The sequence below is a fragment of the Patagioenas fasciata genome, chromosome 5 (assembly GCF_037038585.1).
Source record: "Patagioenas fasciata isolate bPatFas1 chromosome 5, bPatFas1.hap1, whole genome shotgun sequence".
Classification (NCBI taxonomy): Eukaryota; Metazoa; Chordata; class Aves; order Columbiformes; family Columbidae; genus Patagioenas; species Patagioenas fasciata.
Window position 1 is genome coordinate 65,195,419 of NC_092524.1, and position 18,491 is coordinate 65,213,909.

Sequence of the window (18,491 nt, forward strand, 5' to 3'; positions counted from 1 at the left end):
CCACTTCCGCCTTCCGCCGCGCGGTGCTGCCACCAAAGCGCCCCGCCGGCACCGCCCGCCGCCCCGCGCGTTCCGCCTGCCGCAGGGACCCGGCCTGCTCCGCACCCCTCCCGGCACCACCACCAGACAGAGCCAGCCGGCGGCGGCGGGAAGGGCCGGGGCGGCCGGGCCAAGCAGGTAGGAGCCACCCCAGGCAGCACCTGCCTGGCGCTGGAGCTGAGCAGGGAGTGGGAGCGGGCTGTCCCAGCCCGAGCGCTCCGATTGTAACGCGGGGAGGGGGTCACTCAACAGCAGGTCGCTGCGGGGCAGTCGCTCCCTCGCGGGGTTCCGCGCTCGGGACAACCGCCGTAGCTCACCCCGGCTAACTACCGCAGTGCTGCCTCACGCCTCGAGTTTTACTTCTTCCCCTGCCCAGGGAAAGGCGCTTGGCGCGGCGCAGGTGAGGGGGAGTCGCCGCCTCCCACCGCCCGCGGGGGCGTCCCGCTCCAGGTGGAGGTGGGGGGGACAGAGGAGAGGAGTGGGGCCGCTTGATTGACGGTTGCCCTGGAGACGCGGCAGACCCCGCCCCTCCGGCGCAGCGCAGCCAATGGGCGGGCGCGGCCGGGCCAGCAGGCTGCGGTGCCATATAGTATTGCAGCGGGGCTGGGAGTCACGTTGGGGGGAGCCGCGGAGAGGAGCCCGTTTACACTAGTTTGCTATAGCAGCTATCTTTAATGGTTATTGCGTGGCCGCGAGGAAACCTGATCGGCTAGAGCCGGCCGAGAGCAGGAGGAGGAGTGGACTTTTGCAGAGAGATAGGAAGGGGGGAGAGGAGGAGAAAGGGACGGGGGGAAGGAAAAAAAAAAAAAGAAAAAAAGGAAAACAAACCGAAACATGTCTTCTGCCTCCCCCACGGACGAGATCACAAGCGCGGTGGAGATCAAGCAGGAAAATGTGATGGAAATCCTCTCTGAAGCCAGCAAGGTGCCCCCCGACGGGGCCGCGGCGGGAGCCCTGAACCCCGCACCGCCGCCCCCTCCCGCCGCTGCCCCGTTCCCCATGGAACACGCAGGCTCCACCGCCGCCGCCGGGGAGGAGGGAGCCGCGGACCAGGTACTGCTCCATACGGAACTCCTAGCCAGGAATCACCACGCTGCCTCCTCTCCCTCTTCCTCCTCTTCTTCTTCTTCCTCCTCCTCCTCCTCCTCGCAGACCCCCCTGGCTTTCTCCCCGGACCACGTCGCCTGCGTGTGCGAGGCGCTGCAGCAAGGTGGGAACCTGGACCGCCTTGCCAGGTTCCTGTGGTCTTTGCCCCCGAGCGATCTGCTACGTGGCAACGAGAGCCTGATGAAAGCCCGGGCGCTGGTGGCTTTCCACCAGGGCATCTACCCCGAGCTCTACAGCATCCTGGAAAGCCACAACTTCGACTCCTCCAACCACCCGCTTCTGCAGGAGCTCTGGTACAAGGCTCGCTACACCGAGGCGGAGCGAGCCCGGGGTAGACCCCTGGGGGCGGTGGACAAGTACAGGCTGCGGAGGAAATACCCTCTGCCCAGGACAATCTGGGATGGCGAGGAGACGGTTTACTGCTTCAAGGAGAAGTCCCGCAACGCGCTGAAGGAGCTCTACAAGCAGAACCGGTACCCCTCGCCGGCCGCGAAGCGCAACCTGGCCAAGATCACCGGGTTGTCCCTCACCCAGGTCAGCAACTGGTTCAAGAACCGCAGGCAGCGGGACCGCAACCCTTCCGAGACCCAGTCCAAAAGGTGAGAGCAAACTTTCCTCCCCGCCCCCTCTCCCGCCCGCCTGCCTTCCCTCTCCCGGCTCTTTCTTTCCTTGCAAACATGGCGCTTACCTTCGGTGCGCTTCGTCCTCCCCTCCTTCCCCCTCCCCGCTCCCTCGTTCCCAACACACACCCACCCGGCCCGGGCATGCGAGGCAGCGCCGCGAAACTTCCCGGCCCCCGCCGCCCCCTTCCAGCTCCCCGCGCTCCCCTCTCCCGGCCCGCGGCCGCCACCCCTTCTCCTGCGGGCCGGGGGAGCCGCCGAGCGCCCCGCCGACACCGACAGCGCGGCGGGCTCCGGGGAAGCGGCGGGATGGGGGAGTGTGTGTGTTTGTTCACCCCCAACTCCTTGTTTTTATTTAATTGTCGCGCCTGACAGAGTTAATCATTGACGGAGGACGCGCGGGGGTGTGGGGTCCCGCCGCTCGCTCTGTTTTGAAACCTGACTCGGGAGCGGGCCGGGCTCGGGTTTCAGCGGGGGAGCGGGGCCGGCCGCGCCGGGGCTCAGCGACGACACCGCCGGGCTCGGCCCGCCGCAGGCCTCCGCCTCCAGCCCCGCGGCCGCTCGCTCCCCGTGGCGCGGGAGAAGCCCCCCCCACGCCCGGCCCCGCTCCGCCCGCGCCCGGCCCGGGGCTCTGCTTCGCCTCCCCGCCCCCCGCCGTGTCTCCTTCCCCGCGGGCGGAGGGGCCGTGGCGGGGGCTCGGCGCCGCAAGGCGGGCAGGTGGAGGTGACCTCCCCGCTCCCGCCCCCCTCCTTCCTCCCGGGGCAGGGACGGGAAGGGAGGGGAGAGGGGAAGGCGGGGGGGAGGAAGGGAGAAAGGAGGAAAGGAGGGAAAGAAAGCGGCGGAGGGCCCCAAGGCATTTCTCAACCAAGGGCGCGATTGTGCCGCCGCGGCTCCCTCTCCGCGGGACACATCAAAGGGCGAGCGGCCGAGGGGGGAGGGAGGGAGCGGCCGAAAAATGCAGTCGAGGGCGGACCAGTCAGCAAAAAACTCGTCGCAGCTCCGGGCGGAGGGGGCTCGGCGGGCGGGGGCGGCCCCACGGGGCGCGGCACAAAGGCCGCTCCCCTCCGGCTCTCCCCCGGGAACGGGCTGAGGTGCCGCCGCCGGCACCTGGGGACAGCGGGGGCCCGGTCCCCGGCGAGGCCTCCCCTTCTCCTTTTCCCCTTCCCCCGGGCCGGGGGTGGAGAGGGGCCCGGGGAGGCCGCTCACCTCCTCCCGCAGCTGCTGCCCGGCCATTTGCCAAATGGCTGCGGCCCCTCTCACGTGTGGGGGGCCCGGGGCAGCCCTCTTCGGTCGCCCGGGTCGGATGGCCAGGGAGGGGGCATTTATTTACAGGTCCATAAACCAGTCTGTAAAGTTTCTCCTTAGCCTGCAGCTGGTTTGATGGGTCCTTTTCTAAAACCTCCCCCTTGACTTGAAATTCATTTAAAGTACCTTGTAAAGGCAAAACACAGTAAAAAAAAATATTTGGAAAAGCTCTCACAAACTACATCAAAGCAAGGAATCCCCCTTTGTGCAGAGCTTGCCATCACACCGTGGTAATGCAATGTCATCTCTCCACCTTTCCCCATAGCGAGTCAGATGGCAACCCTAGCACAGAAGATGAATCCAGTAAGGGGCAGGAGGATTTATCTCCCCATCCGCTCTCCACCTCATCCGACAGCGTTACCAGCCTCAGCCTTCCCAGCCACATGGAACCCGTCTACATGCAGCAGCTCGGAAACACCAAAATAGCCTTGAGTTCATCTGGCGTCTTGTTGAATGGAAACCTCGTGCCTGCCAGTACCTCTCCAGTCTTTCTCAATGGTAGCTCTTTTATTCAGGGACCCAATGGTGTCATTCTTAACGGACTCAGCGTGGGGGCTTCGCAGGCGGTTACCCTAAATTCGCCCAAAACCACATCGAGCGTTGTGAGCAACGGGGTGTCCATAACTGACATACTCTCGTCTTCATCAGAAGATGTTAAGGACTTCAAACTCCTTCAGGCTTCAGTCCCCAGCGCCACGGCAGCCGCCTTCAGCCCCACCAACATCCCAGTCTCGTTCCCGGGATTGATACCGAGCTCAGAGGTGAAAAGGGAAAGCGTACAAACTGCTGCTTCCCAAGATGGAGGCTCTGTAGTTACTTTTACTGCTCCTGTCCAAATAAACCAGTATGGCATTGTCCAGATCCCCAATTCAGGAACAAATGGCCAGCTGCTGAACGGAAGCATCGGTTTCTCTTCTCTGCAACTGCCTCCTGTTTCTGTGGCAGCTTCACAAGGTAAAAGTTTTGTCTCTTACAGTAAGAGGTACAAGAAAGTGTTGGGATTGGGCACACTTAGCATTTCAGAAGCTATGGTACTTTTCCTCCTAGGTACCAGGATTGTGCAGCGCATCAAATAATGCCTTTTGCCTTCCTTTATGATGGTTGTGCTTGTAGGCAGACTCTTAACAGGAGACTGAACTCCTCTACTAAGAGCAGAGGAGGAGATCTGGTGTTTTACACCCCTTTCATCTCATCCTGTTCTTAGAAATCTGTGATACCAGTCTGCACAAATAATCTGTACACTTTACACATTTCAGTAATTAAAAATACTCACCATTTGCTGTTGAATCCTTTTAACAAGAAGGTTCATAAAAATGAAAGTTGAGGCAGCTGGAAATTGTTACCATTGTTGTTCTTGTGGTGGTTGTTTAGGTTTTTTTGCTGTTTTAACCAAAGCATTTCATAAAAATAAATTCTAAATTACTATAGACACAACAAGACCTAGCAGTTATACATTTTTTGTCTTATAATTAAGAAATATTACACTTCAGGGAAACAATAGAAATATGCAATAGCTCGTAGATATAAAACGTGAGGGTATTTGGATAAAACTGCCCTCAGTCCAAGAGGGATGTGTCATCGCAGGTTCACGTGCCAAGCATGCAGGCTCCTCCCCAAGTTTGCTTTAGAGTTTGTCTCAACATACCATAGACTGAAACTTGCAGCCGGCCAGGAAGAAGCCCAGGGAATGTGAGCCTGGTTCTGGATCTTTGTTTTGAAGCAGGTCAGTTATAAAGCACAACTGAACAGCTTTTTTACTCATTGGCTGCTGGATCTTTGGTTATGAAAATGATTAAACTTGAATGAATCGGTCCCTAGTTTCAGGAGCTGTGGGTACTGTAATGAAAACCAAGCTGTGCTCATGTCAGGTTATTTGAATTCAATGTGTATAGGGAGTGAATTATTCCTTCTGTTAAAGTAATACATGGAGGAGCACTGAAGCCATACAAACACATTTTAAATGGGTGCACAGTTACAAGGTCCTAAAATATGGCACTTGCAGTCCCTGGAAGTTACTGCTACATAGTTTAACCAAAATGAAAAAGAGAAGACGTTTAGTCTGAATACCACCTGTAATTACAAAAGCTATTTAATTTGCATGCTCCAAGGCATAAACTGACAGTCAGCAAAGGTGAGAAAGGAAGTTCTGTCCCTTAAGAAGTGTGGGACGATTGTATTTGGAAGACCTAAGATTCTTAACAAGCCCTTCTCTGAACATTTTCGTCATTATTAAAAATACCAGTTCACACCAGAGAGTGACCCACTATATGTGTCTGGTCTGGTGCAGAGAAAAGTCAGGATCTGTATTTGCTGCTGTGATTTCTTTTTGTTTTTGTCAACACGAGATGGCTCGCTGGCTGTTCCAAGTGAAATGTGCTGCAGGCTATTTTAAGTAAGCTACAGTAAACGATATCTTGTTGCCAGGTAGCTTCCAGTTGCCTTGCTTTATTCTTCTAGTTCACGTGTATGAGTAACTTCTTCCAAAAATCATCATTGTTTAAAGGAAGTGAATAGGGAGCTAAAATATTCCCCAGGTGAGATAAGCATCTTCAGTGCTGTTTTAAAAAATTCAGAGGTGTTTTAAGTAAGACCCAGTCCTGAGAGCCAGTATATCTTATTTTAGGAGTTATTATAATGACAACTTAACAAGTCATGTCCAGTAAAACCAACTTCAGGTCATCTCTGGCCACCTCTTCTTGCTTTGGCTAGTGACAACATCACACGGCCGGTGCCATGGCTTTCAGCGAGGGTGGGCATCCCTGCATGACCTTACCCAGCGTGGTAGATGTGGTAGGGTTAGGCTTTTAGAGATATGAGATAAAGTCAGGTGGAAGGCGATGCATCTGAGTGCTTGAAAGACTGTGCAGTTAACCTGGTAGAAGTTACTGGTTTTTGATGTTTTCTCTGCAGGTTGACTCAGGTAGGCTCTGCCCAGCAGTCGCAGATTTCATGGGCTGTGTCTCCAGTTCCCACACACAAGCTGTGGTCTGTCACTGAACTATCTTTAATAGCTTTTCATGCTTCTATTCTTAGAGAGAAATCGAGTGGTGGCAACTAGTGAAGGCCAAAGCACGTTCGTTTTAATCACGTGGCTGGGGACTGTTTGCCTCTTAATGGGAGCCTAAAAGATACCTAATATACCAGAACTTTTTTTTTCTTTCTAGAAGGAGTTTCTATTAATGGCTTTTATTTCTTCATACCAAATTTTCTCTCACCTGTTGTAAACAATGCTGTTCTGTGTTGCATGAAAAGTTAGCATACACATGTGTACTGTGAACATTTAAAAAAACTCTTAACAAAACACCTGTGCAACTCTCTGCCAACTAAAATCCGTGTTTTCCTTTTTTTGGTTCCCTTTCTCCAGGTAATATTTCAGTAAGTCCCAGCACATCTGATGGAGGAACTTTTACAACTGAATCTTCAACAGTGCAGCAAGGAAAGGTTTTCTTCAGCCCCCTCGCTCCGAGTGCAGTCGTTTATACGGTTCCAAATTCAGGCCAGGCGGTAGGCTCTGTCAAGCAAGAAGGACTGGAAAGAAGCCTTGTGTTTTCTCAGTTGATGCCAGTCAGTCAGAACACACAACTAAATGTAAACATGTCTTCTGAAAATATATCCAGCGGAGGACTCCAGTCCTTGGCCTCCTCATTAGTGAATGTAACGCCCTCACATAATTTTTCCCTCACGCCACCGACTCTTTTAAATGCTGCAGAACTGAACTCTGGTATCTCGGAGAGCCAGTCCATGTCATCGCCCGTCACCAGTACCTCTACTGTGATATCTATCAGCAACACTAACTATGCAACCCTTCAGAACTGTTCCCTCATTACCAGTCAAGATCTGTTGTCCATTTCTACAGCACAGCCTGTGCTTGGAGAAATAGTTTCTGCAAGCGGAGACCGTGTCAGCCACCCCTCAGCACAAGTACATCAAGATTTTGTTAGAGAGCACAGGTTAGTTCTGCAAGCCGTACCTGACGTCAAAGAGAATTTCTTACCTACTTCTGAGAGTAAATCAACTGGCAATTTAATGATGCTGGATTCGAAATCCAAGTATGTTATGAGTAACATGGTCGACACGGTTTGTGAAGAACTGGAAACAGAGAAAAAAGAACTTGCCAAACTGCAGACAGTTCAGATGGATGAAGATATGCAAGACTTGTAACTTTTTTTTCTTGCTTTCTGTTTCAATAGATAAGTCTCCTGTTGAGGCCCTAACAAGCACCAAGTGGGGGGTGTTTTGTTGTTTTGTTGTTTTTTTTTTTCGTTTGGTGTTTTTTCATTTAAAGAAAACAGAAGAACATTTAAATGGTCTGAATCGATGTACAGAGGAATCTCAGACAACAGAGTTAGGTTGCCACACTTGGTTTGCGCGCAGTATCCTCTTTTAAGCAGATTAAAGGAGAAAGGAAATGCCAAGGCAAGTACCGAGCGAATGGGTACAGGTTTGGCTAAGATACTACCCTGATAATTTAACTAGACTCTCCATAGCACACCGTACTCTCAACAGTAAGTATACACTCCTAACTTTAGGTAGAAAACAGAAATCTTGCTCCAAAAAGTTAGCAACGATGCAGTCATTTTTGCTGTTTACGTCTAGTCCGTGGGCATTGAGAATTTTTTAAGGAACTCTAGACGATACCTCACCGGCTACTTTTATGTTGTTTGAGGTTAAGAAATGAAACAAAATCAGAAATAATATTGTTACTGGTGTGTTAGCTTTTTTTCCAGCACACTTGCATTTAAACCAAAAATCTCACATCAAACATGTACAGGTTTCTAAATGCTACAGCTAGCGTTTTGTCAGTGCACCAGAAAAAGCATCATCTGAAACTCTAATTATGCAACTCAGAAGCTTTCTCTCCAGTATGAATGTAAATATTGTTTCAGTTCTTACAAAGGAGACTTTTTTTTTTTTAAATTAGTACAATGGATTTTATTTATGGTTTATGTTCCCTTTCACTTTAGACATAATGCATTGAAAAGGAAAACGTTTTCTGGCTGTTTAATTTATTTTTATTGTTTGAGCAGGAAGTAAACGTAGTTATTTCTGACAAGGTTTTACTTTTTTGTAGCTTTTCAAGCAATAGACTATAAAAGTTAAAATGTTAATCACACTGAAACTAGAAAATGAACTCCCAGTCTCACAAACCCAGGAGGTCTCTGTCTCTACCCCCTTTGTCTTTGTGTTCCGGGGTTTTCTGTTTGTTTTGTTAGTAATTTGCTAATTAGTTGAACCTTTTTGTGTATTTTTTACAGAATTCCATGTGCCTTTCTTCCTAGTGGCCTTATCTTTGTTACTAAAGCACAGTGGCAGGAGGAATACAAAAAAAAAAACAACACTGATTTGCAAATATCCGTCCTCAGGGCCAAATCCTGATGCCTTACTTCTGCAAGTAGCCCCACGAACTTCAGTGGCCCTGCTTGCACAAGTAAGAAGAGTTTTAAGTCTTTGGGTCATCGTGGGTGACTCGGTGAGGAGAGGTGAATGTGGGTCCTTGTGCAGGGCAGGAGGAGAGCGGAGAGGGACCACGGGCAGAGCTGCTGTTGTGCGGAGGGAAAGGTCTCAGCTCCAGCCTCGGGGAGATGAGCAGGGAGGGTTGGATGGGCAGGGAAGGAAGCCCCACGTTTGCACGAACCCATTGGCCAAATAGCCTGTGCAGGAGGGCTTCAGCTGCTGGTCAAGCAGGCAAACCCCCATCCAGGAGCACACTAGAACAGGTGTTTATATATCCTTCCAGAATAAGCAGCGTGGGTGCCGATGGTGGGAACCGCAGCTGCTGGAAGGGCTGGTGGGAGCAGCCGTGATTTCTGGCTGGGAATGGGGCTCCTCTGTCTTCGCCCCTTCGTGCTGCACTAAGAACAGCAGAAGGAGGTAGAACAGATCTTACCTTTCTTCCAGAGGAGTTTTTGTAGCATGGGAAAGCACATCCTTAAGCTTTAAAATAATAATAATAATGCAGATGTATCAAAATGACATGCTGTGGTTTTGCTTTGTTATCTTTTTTATTCTAATGTGAATATATACAGTAACTGAAGCATGTGTTCATCCTTGTCAGGGGCCTGGTCCGAAGCCTTTGGAAGGCAATGGGAAATGTTTTCATAAGCTTCTATGGGCTCCAAATCAGGCTTAGGACAAAACAAGATCACTTGTAAAAGACAAAAAATGGAAAGGAAAGAGAATAGAGGTAGCACATCCCAGTCTGTTCCTGTCTCCATTGTTAAATGGTTCTGTGGAAAGCCTTTGAGGAGTGAAGGGTTTTTTCTGCACACCTTGAGTGTGGCATAGGTATCCTCCCTGTTGTTTTGCACTATATTGAGTACAGCGTGTTTTGCAAGGTGTTCTGTGGAATCTGGAAGCTGAGCTCTTGTTGATGAGCGCTGGAGTCCAGAGTCGCTGGGGCTGCAGGGAAAATTGCAGGAGGAGCGAGTGTGCAACCAAGTCCCTGGTGCTCTGCAAACAGCAGCAGCCCCTGAGCCTTTGGTTGTCCCCACCTGCTCCCCAGCAAAGAGAGTGTTTAAGGCGAGCGCTTTAAAGTGGAGATTATCACAAGCAGAACATGGAGCTATATGTTCCCCTGGCGCAACTTCCCTTGACATTCAAGAGATCTCCGCGTGAGCAGGGAATCGGGTAGTCCCGACTTCTCCCTGCTCTGCTTGTTTATCTGTTTGCTGGGCTCCAGCAGCAGCAATCTGCTTCCCACCTCTTCTTCACCCGTAAAACCAAGGTGATGATGACGGTAACAGTAGCTGTATTTGCTTTGCATGAATTTGTTCAACTATTTTGAAAATTAGAAGGATCATGTATCATTGTCACATTAATGGAGAATGTGTGCGTGGCTCTGAAGGGGTCGTTTGGGGCTCAATGTTTGCTCTGTGAAGCTCAGACTATATTTGGAGGCAAACTAGAGCGTGTTTCAGAGCACCCTCAGTTGTTGTTGCGGTCAGGTCTCATAACAGAAAAGACTGTGGTGTTAGCCAGTACCTGTTACTTTCTTTTGTTGTTAATTTTTCCTACATTCATTGTGTTACTGAGGCTCTGAATTCCATGGCTTTGCAGCGCAGTTGATGTGAAAACCATGTGTGTTGTTGCAGTGGCGGGTATCTTGGAGTGTCTGGTGCTTCTAATAGGAGACTTCCCGCTCTTCAGTGGGAGCGGAGGATGTACATAAAAGCAGTGGTTTGGGACAAAGTGAGATTAATCTATTCTAGTCTTCCGGATATCAAGTAACTTATTTTATTATTATGTTCTATTCTTTCTTTCTCCCCATGAAAATAAGTGTCATTCCCTCCAGATAATGTAGTTATAACCTCATGTTTTCTGCAGGTACATATGCACAATATAAAGACTCATTGTATGGTACAGTGTTTTTAAAATAGATATTTAAATAGTAGTTTTACTCCTACTGTAAAATAAGGGTCAGTTTTTATTCTGTGGCTCTCAAGCAAGCAGGCTGACTGCTCTAAATAGTACACAAAGCCCCAAAAAGCGTCTGGGGCCGGATCTTCGGCTGCTGTAAATAAGGCATTGCTCCACTGATTCCCAAACTGAGGATTTTATGCGGTGTTTAGGGGATATGGATTCTCATCTCCCACACACGTGATGGTAGTGAGTGTCTAAGCCCCCCCAGACAGTCCCTATTATCACATCCTGTTGGTTAAATGGAAGGTATGTCTATCTGGCATACATGTTCCTTCTCCTCCCTCTCTGTTACGAATGAGAATAAAGGATCATTTCAGCTTCACATATGTTTGTAACTTGTAAGTCCACTGGAAATCTTACAGGAAACATTGCCAAATTCTACTACTTTTCTGGTCCCAGACTCAGCTTTGAAAAATACGCTTAAAGTTTAAGCAAATTCCTACAAAGCATGGTGTTAAAAAACCCCTTTGTTCTTTACTACTTTTAGTTAAAGCTGTCTCTGTTTTGCCCAGGGTTTTGCAGAGAACCAGAAATATACTCAATCGAATGCTCTGTCTGGACTATTTGCAGCATTATTCCTGTGGTCTTACCTAAAAGGACATTTCAGCCACATAAATCATGGACATCTATTGGCCAGGTCCTTGGCTGGGCTAAACTAGCACAGTTCCACTGTTTTTTAAATTTTATTTTATTATTATTATTATTTTATATTTTTATTTTCCTATCCTTTCACACCAGCCGAGAATATGGTCCATTCATTTCACTGGAGTTGGATCAGGGACAGATTTGGCCCAGTATATGGTGGCACTATGAACCCGTGCATGAGGCTGGCGCTCAGTTATAACCGAGTAGTTTCAGCCTATCAAGCATATACCTCTTTCCCTTTACTGCTTTGCCTGCCTGTGGATTCAGGAAGACGCATTCAAAAGGCTATTTCACCCAAAAGTAAGGCTGGAACCATCTTTATTGTTATTACTATCAATCTGAGATTAATGGCAATGGACACATTCTAATCGCCTCAATAACTGTTCTCAGTTAAATTAAGCGGGGCAGAATTTGGCCCCATGTGCACAGAAGCTTTTCCCTTGTGTAGATTGCCAGTGCCTGTGCGCTTTTCTCAGCAAGGGCAAATTAACAATCAAGAGGGTGCATCCCTTCAGTATCCTACAAAATCTGCATGCAGGACTCCCAAGGGCATGAATTGCCTAGTGCTTGTGGTCGAGAAGCATCTCAAATCATAAAAAGAATAGTAATTTTATAACTCTGGCAACAAAAGTAATGACCTTTTAAAAGCAAGGAGACCTGAAGTCTTCCTGTATCTCCTAGCAGTTATTATCTTGAAGGATATTTTATACCTTACTCATATGTTTCACATAATTTAAAACTAGCTTCTTACATTTCTGAACTCAAGGACGGGGTGAATCTTCTGACTTTCAGGATTCGCATTCAGAGGATGTTTGTTCTTTTGCTGCATGTACTGTTTGTCCAGAACTAACCAGTTATTTCCGCGCTATGGGTTTATTGTGCCTTACAACAAATATGAAACTAAAGCAGAATGTACGTATTAGAGGAGGGAATAATCAGAAGTCTTTACTGCACTGTTAGATGATGCTTCCCCAGAGCGTATCATCAAATGTATCTGTGCTTAATTACCCAACCAAAGAGATCTAAAGTATGTATGTTTGTTGTACTGTAATAGGGGTTTGTGCCTGGACAATTAAGTGTTTTATTTGTATTCTGAGATGATGTGAACTTATTTTTCTAAACACTATACTGAATAAACTTTATATTTATACACATCTTGCGTAAATATTTCTATATGCATACAATGCGTGCAGGCTTTGAATTTTGTGTTAGAAAAGCAATCTAAAGTAGCAAACTGACTTTTAATGACTCATGGTGAAGGTGACAGCAACTGCAAAGGTCTGTGCTCACCGAGGAATTAATCTAATGCCTACTTAAGCTAGAATGAGACTTTCTGTTGACCTGAGTGGGTTTTGTAAGACCCTAACTTGGCTTCTAAAATACTAAATTAAAAACCATAAATCTTCTATTTCATATCGAACATAGCTATTAAATCTGTGTCTAAAGTTTGTGCCATAATTAGATACTAGTGAAATATATTTCCATTTGCTTCTTAGGACTGGGCAGTATTTACTCATGGCTCCCATGGCATTGGGATGCTTCCTATGTCAGGGTTTCTTTTGGGGTAGGTAAATTCTTATTTGCTAAACTTGTGTTTGTTTAAATTTCCTTTAGAATGTTGCACTTGGTGGCAGAGCTGAATTTGGCAGGTTTTCCAGAGCAACCTGAAACTTATGTTCCTTTGATGCTAAAGGATTTAAACATGTTACCATGTTATTTTAGATCTGTGCTCCAGGTTGCAGGATTGCCTGGTTACAGTGACTGTGCCAAAATGAACAGCAGTCAAGGAGAGTAACCTCTACAGGGTGAAATAGTTTCTCTCACTGAAACTGTATATAGACTGTAGATCTTTAACAGCCTGCACATGCTGGCAGGAAAACACCCGTTCTCCCCTTACCTTGTATTTAGACCTTAGGAAGTAAGATGAGGTCTGTAAGATAGTTATTTTAAAGTTGGATCCAGTTGTGTATACATATTATAATTTTAGTCACCAAGGTATTACCTTTCCTTACCATTATTCACTGTCCCTTCATCTTTCCCGTTTTCCTCGCAGCAGCATCCTGGTGGTGAATCGCTGGAGCTGCGTCGCGGCGCTGGGAGCATCTCTCCCCTCTGTGCCTGGGGATGAGCCGCCTCGCACGCCACGGCTGCCAAAGCAAACCCAGTTACCCCGGAGCAGCCCTTAGGTAGACAGAAACAAATGTCTTGTTGCCCAACTCCTTCCCAGAAGGAGCGTGTGTGACTCAGTCCTCCTTTTCGTAGCCTTTCCCTTCGCCATGCTTTGGTTTGCATGAGCAGTAGGACTGTGATAATATTTTCCTGCCCTGCAGATACCGAATTCCTGATTGATCCCTGGGCGGCTGCTCTGCTCCGGCTTTGCTTGGAGCAGGGACTGAGGGTCTAAACCCATCCTTCAACCTGGCTGTGAGCAGCTTCTCTTCTCGTTTCTGCCCCAAGATGCGGTTGGGGAAGAATGACCACAGTGGGGTTGGCTCCAGTGGGGCGAGATCCCCTCTGGGCTGGGGGTTTCTGGCTGCGCAACCCCCACGTGCTCAACCCAAGTGCAGGGGCTCAAGGGCAATTGAGAAGCGGAAAGTCTCCGTGTATGCAAATGTCAAAATTCTCCCCGAGCAGCCACCCATGCGGTATGCAGGATGAATCATGTCCTAACGGAGCGCATTCCTGCTACTTTGGAGGGCTTTGCAGATGTGCTCCAGGTCACCCTGGACGAGAAAACCACACACAGCCACGGTTACTTCTTTGGCAGCTTGTGTGCAGATGGAGAAAAGGTGGACAGCACCTTGGGACAGGTGGGCAGACAGGTCCCTGAGACTGTGCCGGTCACACAGGGCCTGGGGACGCTGGACGGAGGACCAGGGCCTGCCAAGGCAATAGCTGGAACAAAGCTGATATTAGGGAGGCTCAGCAAGACAGGCAGTTGCTCTTCATCTAGCAGGGAGACAAACTGGGAAAGGAGGTAATGTTGGAAGACAGCACTTTCTATCCCCTGTGTCTAGCTGGATTTTCCTCGGTGCCAGGTCAGAACTTTCCTGTTCCAAGAGGCAGAGTTTGGGTCAGTAAAACAAGGTCTTAATATAAAATGCTCACAGCTTGGAAAGCGGCTGCATCCCCTGGTGTGGTGATCTCTGGCTGCAGAAATCTTTGGGCTGTAGTCTTAGGACAGTATATCTCAGTTATGGATACGAATCACATTTTTAATATAAAAATACATTTTAGAGGGAAAATGATTCCCAGAAATAGGAATTCAACTGCCAAACAATGTGCGCATAACTGACTTTACACTTGGAGGTGCCAGAAAGTTCAGGAATGAGACCAACAATCAAAACCAACACACGTGTGAAAAATCTACTACATTAAAGCCAGATTCAATAAAAATAGCACCTAGTTTATATGCTGCAGAAGCTGGCACAAACCTGCGAAAGCTGAAGGAAAAAGATAAAATGCTGAGAAGTTTCACGCAGTCCAGAGGAACTGAGCAGCGCTGGAACAGAGCTGATGGTTACTCAATAACTCATGTACAATATTCTCTTGTGTATGTACTTAATTCCTCATCCTGCTACTTCTCGGGCAGAAAGACCCAATTTGGAATACTTTGGGATAATCAATAAGCTTTGTTGTTGCAGCCAAAGTGCTTTGCAATAGATCTTCTGTTACTCAAAAGGACTCGAGGATGCTACACCGCACCATTTTCTGCTCTGCAAACTGACAGCCAATTATATTGGTGTTAGCGGTGTCCCTTTTACCGCTTGCAGCTGTAAAATGCAGCCCCTCCCCTGAGGAGCTTACAGTATAGAGTGATAAAAGTGATTCAAGCTGGGAGGGGAGAAGAAGGGAGCAGAAGGTGCTTTGCAGGGGGATGCTGCAGCGGGTGGCAGAGGTAGGTGACAAAGCCGGGTCTCTGACTCCCCCTGTTGCTTTGCCCACTGGCTCACACCTCCACGCCAGGAGCCCAGTTTGGCTCCGATGGAATGTCCCCTGACAGCAGCAGGAGGACTTGCTGCTTAGGCCGAAGCTGAGTTTGCTTCATTCATTTATTTACTATGTTTACAGCCGCCTTTTGATGCCGACCGATAGCAACGTAAACCTCCAACAAAGCCCTGTTGATAACTAGACTGGCCATGGGCTGGGATCACTGAGCCTGCAAATACTCAGGCTCCAGAGAAGCTGGTCCTGTATGAATCACCCCATCAGGGTGACGCACACATGGGCCCTGCAAGACTCCAAAGCCACCCACTTCCAGACCAAGGCAATTTGAGAAAGGTTTGGCTCCTCTCCCACCAAGTCCAAGGAGCTGAGGGAGAGAGATGTTCATGGGAGGTGAGGATGGGTTAGTCCAGAGCCTGAGCTGTGCGTGCTCTTGCATGTCCTAAGCCGGTGGTTTCTTAAAATAATAAATCAAGAACAAATGACAGCTAGGAGCCTACCCATTCCTAGGAAGATACTGGGGATTTTGCTGTTTACTGCTGCCTAAGCAAACAAGGCCAGGCAGGGGAATCAGAAGGCAGTTCTGGAAGGCAACAATTTCTACACCAATCCAAGCACATTTGCAACCAACATACAAATATATACGTTGTGTGTGTTAAAAAACATTATCTGTTGTGTTGTATGCATGCAGGTGGAAGTGAGCGCTGACCAGATTAAGCCTCTCTCTCAAAAAAAATAATCTTTATTTTGAGGTTCGCTATGAAGCTGCAGAAGAGACGGCTCCTACTCCCTCTTGCAGGCAACATATGATAGAGCCGTGTCCCAAAACTCAACAAGTGAACCAGGCTGAGGCTCAGCGCCCCCAGACAGGTGCAGATTCCTGCCCCGCTGCTGAACAGCACAGAAACGCCTTGTCCCCTTGCCCAGAGCTCGTGGCAGAACGGCAGCAGAGCCAGCAGGGGTAACCACCTTGTTAGTGCTGTGCTTGGAGAAGTGTGCTGGGGTGATGTCCATAGGAGAGCTGCAAACTAGGGGTGAGATATCACCTGCATGGGGAGGGATTTACACACATAACACCCACTATGTAAGGAACGACGTGAGCTTTCTGAAGGTCGCTGTAGGTCTTTTCCTCTTGCTTAGAAATGTAATAACATTCTCCACAGTGCTTCGAAGTATTGTTTGGGGTGTTTCTGCTTCTTGGGTTTCCTGCAGGGCTTGGTCTCCCCCAGATTTGGCAAGAAGGGAGCCGACACCAGGCCGGAGAAGTGAGGCACATTTTCACGTCTGCCCATGAGGGCTGGGTGAAGGACCACAGCAGGTACAGCCTCCAGGTCAGCTGAGCCCCCAGAGTGTCTTCCCCATGTCTCCTTTTGCTCAGGACCCCTCTGGACCCCCCAGATAAATTCCCAGGGTGGATGTTTAGGGGCTGCTCTCACATGCCATCTTCCCTGTAGCCCCACAGACCTTCGCAACATGAGGGAGGTGTGAGCCAGGGCTCCCAAAAACAACGGTACCTGGAAGCAGGCTGCTGATAACAGCCTATTTCCAGGTATCGCCTTATCAAGAAGAGCCCAGCCTGCCTGGAAGCGCTCCCAGGAGCCTGGGGCATGCTGCACATACCAGGCACAGTCACTTTGCACCAGCCAGCAATGTAGGACGCCTGGTCCCAGAACGGAGATCGGGCCGTGCCAGCCAGCCCTCCCTGGGGGCAATGCCAACAATTTACCAGCCCAGTAGGGGGGTGCCAGGCAGACATTTGGCACCTCATGCTACGCAAGGACATTTGGGCTGATGAGCTCACTAAACCACTTCTGGATTCAGGTTCTAGGAACAGCTTCTTATAGCTACTGACGACCAGTGACAGGACCCAAGGGAATGGCAGGAAGATGTGTCAGGGGAGGTTTAGGTTGGACATGAGGAAAAGGTTCTTCACCCAGAGGGTGCTGGACACTGGAACAGGCTCCCCAGGGAGGTGTCACGGCCCCAAGCCTGACAGTGTTCAAGAAGAGACTGGACAACACCCTCGGACACACAGTGTGAACTGTGGGGTTGTCCTGTGCAGGAAAAGGAGTTGGACTCCATGGTCCTTTTCAACTCAGGACGTTCTATGATTTTATGATTCTGATACTGTTGAGCATTTTTTGTGCAAACTGAAGGCAGAGCGAACCTGAATATCAAGCCAGAAGAGCTTCACACCATTCCTTTTGAAAATCAGTCTCAGCAAATGAAACCACTCAACCAGTTGCTCTTGGTTTATGTTTGTTACCCAGTAAGGGCAGCAAGTATTGCTAACATATAGAAAGAGCTCAGAAGTGCTCCCGTTCCTTCCAAATTTTCCCAGATATCTGAATCTTTACAGTTTGGCTTACAAAACAGGACTTGTTCAGGTAAATGATGTTCACATGATGAGTAATCTGTTGATGGACTAGAGGATTAACCTCAGATTAAAGTGCAGTGTAAAGCATATTTCTGTTCATTTCTTAACTATTCTTAATTCTTCAGCTCTTTTTACAAACCATAATAAATGAAATATCCATGTGAAATGAGCAGCTGCTATTAACACAGACTTACAAGACTGGAAGGCAATAGGAGAGCCATACTTAAGCCCGAAACTAGACAACACTCCTGCTTAGGTTTCACCAGAGCCGAGTCCAGTGGAAGAACTGTCTCCAGCCTGGCAAGTTCTATTTCCACTATAGACACCACAGCCCGTATTTCTGGACAAGGGTCCCCACCCTGTGAAACTCCTGCAGAATCACCAGCTTCTCCTCCAGTTTTCCTCACCATGGTGTATTTCCTCTTTTTTATAAGCACACCCTCCTCCAACCTCCAGGATGCACTTGAAAATACTGACAAGCACTGTGCTGAGTAGGAACCCTCATGCAAGAGATTGTGGTATTTTGACCTGGAACCACAAGATAATCACTGTTTCAGAACAATTTCCCACCCATCCTACAGGGGCTTTGCCCAGATCGCATTTCCTCAGTTCATCAGGGCATGGAACAGCATCAAAAGGCTGACGGATGCCAAGTTGTGTCACATCTAATGGCTCTTCCCTTTCCAAATGGCATATCATGTCATCAAAGGCAACTAGGCTGGCATGACATAATTTGAGAATCCCACTTTATAGCTGGTAGAAACTGAATCCCAGCGAGTCTGTCAGTAGTGATATATTCTAGGTAATAGAGGATTGAAATCTTCTGGCCCCAGGTCTCAGCTTTAAACTTAAGCAATGTTCTGATTTGCCAACTTTCACAATTTATGAGCTTTGCAATATTTAGTAGCTGGCGAGAGAGGGGAAGTAGGCAGGGGGTTATGGCCACAGCTTCCTGCTTAACTTCATTCTTAAGTTTCTGGGTTTTTTTTTTTAAATAGATAAAGTTGGAGGTGCTGAAGGTCTCCAAACCAGAA

General features: G+C 48.6%; 1 protein-coding gene across 1 annotated transcript; it reads left to right on the forward strand.

Moving 5' to 3' along the window:
- Window positions 1–98: 98 nt before the first annotated feature.
- Window positions 99–12,289, forward strand: SIX4 (SIX homeobox 4). The gene is made up of 3 exons (XM_065838608.2): window positions 99–1,745; window positions 3,337–4,025; window positions 6,436–12,289. Exons 1-3 carry the CDS (start codon window positions 874–876, stop codon window positions 7,230–7,232), a joined length of 2,358 nt encoding a protein of 785 aa, XP_065694680.1. The 5' UTR covers window positions 99–873; the 3' UTR covers window positions 7,233–12,289.
- The last annotated feature ends 6,202 nt before the right edge of the window (window positions 12,290–18,491 follow it).

What these genes read in the sequence shown, in the direction of transcription:
- SIX4 (XM_065838608.2), top strand. Translation starts at nt 874, where the DNA reads ATGTCTTCTGCCTCCCCCACGGACGAGATCACAAGCGCGGTGGAGATC. An exon ending in TCCGAGACCCAGTCCAAAAG is followed by an intron (nt 1,746 to 3,336) that starts GTGAGAGCAAAC and finishes CTTTCCCCATAG; the next exon opens with CGAGTCAGATGGCAACCCTA. An exon ending in TTCTGTGGCAGCTTCACAAG is followed by an intron (nt 4,026 to 6,435) that starts GTAAAAGTTTTG and finishes CCCTTTCTCCAG; the next exon opens with GTAATATTTCAGTAAGTCCC.